General features: G+C 45.3%; 1 protein-coding gene across 4 annotated transcripts; it reads left to right on the top strand.

The window, feature by feature from the left end:
* Positions 1-417: 417 nt before the first annotated feature.
* Positions 418-2,932, top strand: TMSB4X (thymosin beta 4 X-linked). Of its 4 annotated transcripts, none has more exons than XM_067722429.1 (3): positions 418-487; positions 1,938-2,051; positions 2,491-2,932. In XM_067722429.1, the coding sequence occupies exons 1-3, from the start codon at positions 433-435 to the stop codon at positions 2,523-2,525; spliced, it is 204 nt and encodes a 67-aa protein (XP_067578530.1). In that variant the 5' UTR covers positions 418-432; the 3' UTR covers positions 2,526-2,932. The 4 variants fall into 4 exon arrangements, with proteins under 4 accessions (XP_067578530.1, XP_067578533.1, XP_067578534.1 ...); XM_067722432.1 differs by lacking the exon at positions 418-487 and adding an exon at positions 738-871; XM_067722433.1 differs by lacking the exon at positions 418-487 and adding an exon at positions 798-840.
* The last annotated feature ends 4,456 nt before the right edge of the window (positions 2,933-7,388 follow it).

Raw genomic sequence — 7,388 nt, 5'->3', positions numbered from 1 at the left:
GCCTCCTTGGCAATCACTTTTGTAATTTAGGAAAATCAGGAACAGGAAGGTAAAAGAACTTCTTCCTTGTCCGGCAGCAAGTCAATAGCAGAGCTTGAACTTGACTTATTTTCCTAAGAGGCAGGCGATGTACTCTATAAACTCCCGGTAAATTCACCGCCAACCCGCAAATATTCCGGTTATTTGATTTGGGTGCTAACCAAACTTACAGCATTTTAAAAAATATGCATGTTACAGTGAGAAAACTTTTTTTTTTTAATCACTTAAGGGTGCTTTACTTCCCACCCAAGTCTAGGAGAATGCCAGCGAGAAGACAAAGAAGGCCGGGGTGGGGCGTAGGGCTTCCACTGGCCTGAAAGCTGAAATCACGGGAATCGCACCGCTGCAGTGGGCGAGGCCCTGGGGCGAGGGACACCGCACCCTGGCTTGGGGATGTCTGCAACGGACAAAGGCAGCTTCGCAGTAAAGGAATGCCAGTCCCCCCTAGGTACCACCCAGGCCCTTAGTTATCACGCTCCGGTCCCCAAGAACAGGTTTGCGCGGCTGCTGCAAAAATCCATGATGACAGAACAGACATAAGGGGCTGGGGGAATGTACTATGAAGGAAGTGTTGCAGGGTGGGCTTTGCGCGTTTTATTTTTCCGCCCTCGCTGCGGTTAGGTGCGTGGGTGGACACAGGGTGTGGGCCCCCAACGCCAGGCAGGCCCCGGACGCCGTTCCGGAGACGCGGCGCGAAGGAGTTAAGCGCGCCGGCGGTGACGTCACCTCATTTACATAGGAGCGCGCATATAGCGGCGCCCGCCGGGCCTTGCCCGGCACTCGGCGGCGACCACTGCGCAGGTCGGATCTCGTTCGCTCGTAACTCGCTCCGGTGAGCCCGGGGGCCCCTGCCTCCTGCCCTTTGCTCCCCTTCCCGCCCCGCGCCCGCATCCGTGAAGCCGAGCAAGAGTGGTCCTCCTGGGAAAGGCGGCCCCTGGGGAGCTTGGGGGTGCTGGACCCTTCCAGATGCTGGGTAACGGGGTCGGGAACTCGGTGATTTTTTGTCTTTTAAATATTTAAAAATTTCGCGTTTTGCTATGGCAGCTTCGAAGGGAACATTTTTTTTTCTTTCCTCCCCCCCGCCCAAAGAAAAGCATTCTGCATCGCTTCTTAGGCGATGATGAATCAGGAACAGAAAGATCCTTTGTTCCGGCTCACACCCACCAAGGCCCGGAGCTTCACAGTCACATTTTTTCTCTCGCCTCCGATGGCTTCGTGGGCTGTATCTGTTTAGGTTTAAGACGGCTGGGCTGTATTATGAAATGTTTAAAACGCCCTTCTTGCAGGGGGATGTGTGCAGAGCTGCGGAGTCGCTCCTAAATGCAGATCAGCGTTGATCTAGAGGGTGTGGGGACAGCTTTGTGTGCGGCTGGCTCCATTGTTGAGCGAAAGGAAGGAAGCGGGTAGGGCGGTGGTCGGTGGCGCCCGGCAGCAGCTGCCGCCTTTGTGAGCAGAGAAGAAAGCAGGACGGCTCGCATCTTTGGGGAAGAGGCCACGTATAGAAAACGGAAACATTTTGTGCAGCCTTGGCTTCATTTTAAGAACTCTAAGTCGATTTTATTCCCCTTAAGCTTGAAATGGTTTCACTTTTCTCTAATGTTGAAACACTGCAAGTAACAAACCCACAGTGGTTAATTTCACTGTTTTGAAAGATTCGGCCTCCTTGTGTGGGCGATCTTCCCAATTTGACCCTCCGCGTTTTGAAATACTAAAGGCGGGGAGGGGGGGCTCTCTCTTTCTCCTGTAGAAAGAGGATGATCTTTAGCCCTGAATGAAAGCGGAAGGTGGCAAAGTGGGTTTTCCGGCAGGAGACAGGAGGGCAGAGGCGCGTTTCTGAGTCGGGAGAGACGAGGGTAGGTGGCCCGCCCTCAATCTCGCTCTTGGCTTTGTACCTGCAGCTTCCTCTGCAGCCATGTCTGACAAACCCGATATGGCTGAGATTGAGAAATTCGATAAGTCGAAACTGAAGAAAACAGAAACGAAAGAGAAAAATCCACTGCCTTCACAAGAAAGTAAGCCTCCCTCCCACCCCCCTTCTTTAGAAAAGGCCGAGCGGGAGTGGCGGGGTGGGTCGGAGAGGATGGGAGGGGCTGGGAGAATTGGGGTGGGTGCACGAAGTGCGGGGGAGGAGCTGACAGTTTTGTGATTCACGCGGCATGGAAAGGTTAATTGAAAATTGCCTTGCAGCCAACAAACGCGGGGCTTTAATAATCTAATCATTGGGCGTTTAATATACCATATTAATATGCAAATGCTTTTATCCTTTTCTCTGTTCAAATGTATATCACATAAATATTTCATGGTGGAATGCCTATTTGTGCTTGTAGAAATTTGTCTGATGAGGAGAGATGTCTTTAAACGAAAGTACTGAAATCCTATGCTCGGCTATACTGAATTTGCATCTCCAGCCCCCTCCATCTTTTTTTTTTGTCTTTTCTTTTCCGGTCGCAGCGATTGAACAGGAGAAGCAAGCAGGCGAGTCGTAATGAGGCGTGCGCCGCCAATATGCACTGTACATTCCACGAGCATTGCCTTCTTATTTTACTTCTTTTAGCTGTTTAACTTTGTAAGATGCAAAGAGGTTGGATCAAGTTTAAATGACTGTGCTGCCCTTTTTCACATCAAAGAATGGAGAACTACTGACAACGAAGGCCGCGCCTGCTTCCCATCCGCCTGTCTGGCTGGCAGGGAAGGAAAAGAACTTGCATGTTGGTGAAGGAGGCTGGGTGGGACGACAGTGAAATCTAGAGTAAAGAGCAAGCTGGTCCAGGGTGTCCTGCGGGCTGTAAAATGCAGTTTAATCAGTGCCATTTTTTTTTGTTGTTGTTCAAATGATTTTAATTATTGGAATGCACAATTTTTTTAATATGCAAATAAAAAGTTTTAAAACCTGGCTGGTGTGACGGTATGGTCTCTGAAAGGAGCGGCTCATTCAGATGAAACCTTTGCAAAAGGGTCAAGTGGGTGCCCTGGGGAGCGATAGATGACAAACACCTGGTCATTTGGGCAAAACGACACAGAAATGGGTTTCATCCAGGTATGTGAAATAGCTCGTCTACACTAGGTAATTAGATCATTTTCTTAGGGTCATTGAATTCCTAGTATCCAGCGTTGAACGCGAACTTTGATAGAAACATTTGCAGTGCTTAACTGTTGAAGGGTCTGTTATTTGTTAAGCTGACACTGAATTTATTGTATCTGATCAAGAAAATGAAGGTGGTGGTAAGTCACAGCACACTTTCAGGTGTCAAACTTGAGTTATTTAGACAATTATCAGTCCTGTCAGATAAGGAGAAAATGACATTTTTAACAGCTGCTTTATAAAAGGATTGAAGATATGTGCTTCCTCTTTGTCTAACGGCTGGTTCAAATTCAATATTTAAGATGGCTTTTATAAGTGCACTTAACGGTTAATGAATATGACTTAATTCTCAACTTGGATACTGAAAACTGTCTTCGGATTTAAAGGACACCAGCCGGACAGGAATGGAATTTGTGCTGTTTAAATCTGATAGGATTTAATTGGCTCACCTACAGTCAGGCCTTACCTTCGTTGAGTCCTTGATAACTTCTCAATCATTTGAAATGCCTATTTTAAGTGGTGGGTAAAAGCCAAGCCCTTGTTTTGGGGGGCGTTTAATGTGCAGAAAGAGGGAAATAAGAGTACCAAGTTTTTAAAGGAAAAGTGATGTCTTAACAAATGTCTTTAATGGATTCTTCCCTCATATAAGGAAGGGTGCAAATTTTTCAAGAATAAGTTAATTTTACTAAGTGGAAAAAGCATTTAGTGACAGTTGATCTAATAGCTCAGCAAAGCTAGCTAAGATTTACAATGCAAATATTAAACTCGTCTGACGTCACGCCCCCCGCCCCCACAACTGACTTGCAAAAATATCCAATTTTAAGGAGAGGGTGGAGGGCAAATTGCTGATGATTATTAAGCCGGTTGATTTCATCTCCTTGGCTCCACACTTATTTTGAGAAATGCACAGGAAACCATTTATCTGTGGTTTAGACAATCAACCAGACCATCACCTAGAAGACTCTGCATTGCAAGGAAAGGGGATGTGTGCAGGCAACTGCCAAACCTGAGAGGCCTCTGCCTGCTGGATTCATCGAGAAAAGAGCAGTGAGCACACAGAGGTCTGGGAGCCTTCTCAAGGTGGAGCCTGGCCCTCCAGCCCTGCACTTTCTCCTCCTGCCTGTAAGGAAGGGTGTGGGCAAAATGAAAATGTCCATGGCACAAAGATAAACCAAGCCCACGTAGCTGTTTGCTCTGTGCATTTTTCAAACAATGCAGAGATGAAATCAGATTGTAAGGAATGCACACAACTCGACTGTTCCTCAGTTTTTAAATAAAAGTGAGCGTTAAGGGGAAAGGGGTGAATCATGAAATCAAGTGATGGGAGAGAAGACCTTTCTCCTGGGAGGACAAAGCTCAAACGTAGCCCCCCCCCCCAAAAAAAGAAAGAAAATGAAAAATCTGGTGAGGATTGGCGCTTGGTGTGTGGTATGGGGAAATTGACCAGCTTCTGCATGTATCACGTTGTATACACCTCGCTGCTGCACCTGGACACGGATGCAGGGTGGGAGTGGGGAGGAGAGGCTGCTTTTTTTTTTTTTTGGTGGGGGAAGAGAGTTCTTTTTTCTTCGCAAGAGAGGGTCTTCCCAGATGGCTGGAGTATTTATGAATCAGTATGGGGATATATACCTCTGCTATTGAGTTTCGAGTGGACAATGTTTTTCACAAGCACGAAGGGGACCTGAGGGTCACCGTTAGAATGAGGGATCCTTCCAATTGCAGGAGACCCTAGCCACCGCATCTTCGACCCTCTCCCCCCGCAAACCCCCAGGAGGAAACAGGCCAAGGGAGCTTATGTTCAAGCCGAAGGTCATACAGTCCGGTCTGGGCTGGGACTTAAGCAAACTTTGAATTGAGCAGGAAGAATAAAGCAAAAAGAGAGGAAGTAAAAGAGGCTTGTTTGGGACAGTCTTTTCATTTCTAAACCTCACAAATTCCTCAACCATCACAGCCACACTTTTCAGTCTTCCGATGGATGGAATTTTCAAGCTACTTTATTCTTCCAGGAGAGCAGCATAGCTTTGGGGCTGTATCTCTGAGGATTGTGTATATGGGGGAGCTGGGGGGAGGCATACGAAGTCTTAACAAACCCTCCCCGGTGCAGGGTCTCTTCCACCCCTGATAATCATTGCATCCCCTCCCACAGTCCTGTGAGTTAGATAATATCTCCTTGAAATATACCGGGAAGATCTCTTTATTTCCCTAAAGAAGCATCTTAACACCTCAAGACACAAAATGGAATAATTTTCTATTCTTTCTAAACATATGGGGCCAATTTTGTGCTTACTAGAAAGAGCAGCACGTTTTAGAAACAACATTATGGCCAAAAAAAGAAAAAGAAAAATCTTGAGCCTTTTTTTAGTTCAATAATGCAAACTGAAAACATTGTTTCATAGCATTGAAAGCGCTTCACACTTTTTGAGAGTGGCTTACACACCAATCTAAGAGAATGAAACATCAATTTGAAGTTCAACTATATTTTATTTGCACGTAAGGAGAAGGGCCTAAATTAGAAATTTAAGACACAGATGTGCCATGAAATAAGCTAAGAAGAAGATACGTTTCTAAGACCTATATTTACCATGGCTCACGAGCCTAGCCACTCTGTGGCATGTGGGATCTTCCCGGACCGGGGCACGAACCCGTGTCCCCTGCATCGGCAGGCGGACTCTCAACCACTGCGCCACCAGGGAAGCCCCACATTTGTGTATTTTTTCTTCTACATCCAATAGTATGCCTTGCATAGTAGTGGACCAATACTAGAGCTTCAACAGACTCTCTTCCCCTCTTAATTGATGGGGACCTCATTTAACATGTTTTTGAACATACTTTTGAGTATGTGAATATCATGATAGCACAATTTTTAAAATATATATATTTAATATATATATATTTTAATCAAGGAGACTATACAGGGACATTCTTCTCCATACTTATTGCTAATATCCACCTAAATATAGTAAAAGGAAATTCACAGGTAATATGGAATCTCCATTTGTGAAATTTAAGAATTCTTTTACAGATCTATTTAAAGAGCTTTGAATGCTAATTTGCCACCATCCTTGATGTGTTGATTTTGAATCAACGCTTACAGTCAACTACATATTAATAAGCCAGAGCACTGGGTCATTCGTTCACTCCACGGGTGTTTATTGCCTGCCCAGTACATGCCAGGTATTTTATTTGCCACAGAGAGAGTCGTAAATAAAATGTAGTCCCTGGGCTTCCCTGGTGGCGCAGTGGTTGAGAGTCCACCTGCCGATGCAGGGGACACGGGTTCGTGCCCCGGTCCGGGAAGATCCCACATGCCGCGGAGCGGCTGGGTCTGAGCCGTGGCCGCTGGGCCTGTGCGTCCGGAGCCTGTGCTCCGCAGCGGGAGAGGCCGCAGCGGTGAGAGGCCCAAGTACCGAAAAAAAAAAAAAGTGTAGTCCCTGCCCTTGCGTGTCTTCCCTTGGCTTAAGATGCCCTTTTCATCTAAACTTGAGTGGAAAATGCTAAGAAGTTATTCTTTTCCATTTTTAGGGTGAATGTCGAACCTAAGGGCTTTGTATTTTCAAATGAGTGCGAAGATCTCTGCTCTGCTTTGGTGTGGACTTTTTTCCAAATGTCTCTATAATGATTCCATTCAAATCTCTTCGAAAACTCAACGGTGAGTGACATTTGATGGAAACCACCTGATTCTTTGCATCACAATCAAAAATTTTATCAGCATAGAAAGATTGGGCATAATAACTCCTGCCTCTTATCTTTTGACAGTCCTTTATGAGGAATGCCCAAGACTTAGGAATGGACTGCCTGGGTATTATTTTAAAATCTATCTTTTTCTAGGATTTTATCATTGAGATGCTGGATTTCCAGAGAAACACTTCTCTTTTTTTTTTGAACTTTATTTTATTGAAGTATAGTTGATTTACAATGTTGTGTTGGTTTCAGGTGTACAGCAAAGCGATTCAGTTATATATACATATATATCTATTCTTTTTCAGATTCTTTTCCCTTATAGATTATTACAAAATATTGAGTAGAATTCCCTGTGCTATACAGTAGGTTCTTGTTGGTTATCTGTTTTATATATAGTAGTGTGCATCTGTTCATCCCAGACTCCTAATTTATCCCCTCCCTTCCCCCCAGCTTTCTCCTTTGGTAACCATAGTTTGTTTCTTATGTCTGTCCAGAGAAACATTTCTTATTGCTAAATCCTTACCCTTCCTCTGTCAACCTTCCTTCTCCAATTTGACTAAGATTGTCAGAGGCAAAAACAGTCATT

This window comes from Pseudorca crassidens, chromosome X (assembly GCF_039906515.1).
Source record: "Pseudorca crassidens isolate mPseCra1 chromosome X, mPseCra1.hap1, whole genome shotgun sequence".
Classification (NCBI taxonomy): Eukaryota; Metazoa; Chordata; class Mammalia; order Artiodactyla; family Delphinidae; genus Pseudorca; species Pseudorca crassidens.
This window is presented reverse-complemented; position numbering and strand designations above follow the sequence as displayed.

What these genes read in the sequence shown, in the direction of transcription:
- TMSB4X (XM_067722429.1), top strand. Translation starts at nt 433, where the DNA reads ATGTCTGCAACGGACAAAGGCAGCTTCGCAGTAAAGGAATGCCAGTCC. An exon ending in GGAATGCCAGTCCCCCCTAG is followed by an intron (nt 488 to 1,937) that starts GTACCACCCAGG and finishes TTGTACCTGCAG; the next exon opens with CTTCCTCTGCAGCCATGTCT. An exon ending in TCCACTGCCTTCACAAGAAA is followed by an intron (nt 2,052 to 2,490) that starts GTAAGCCTCCCT and finishes TTCCGGTCGCAG; the next exon opens with CGATTGAACAGGAGAAGCAA.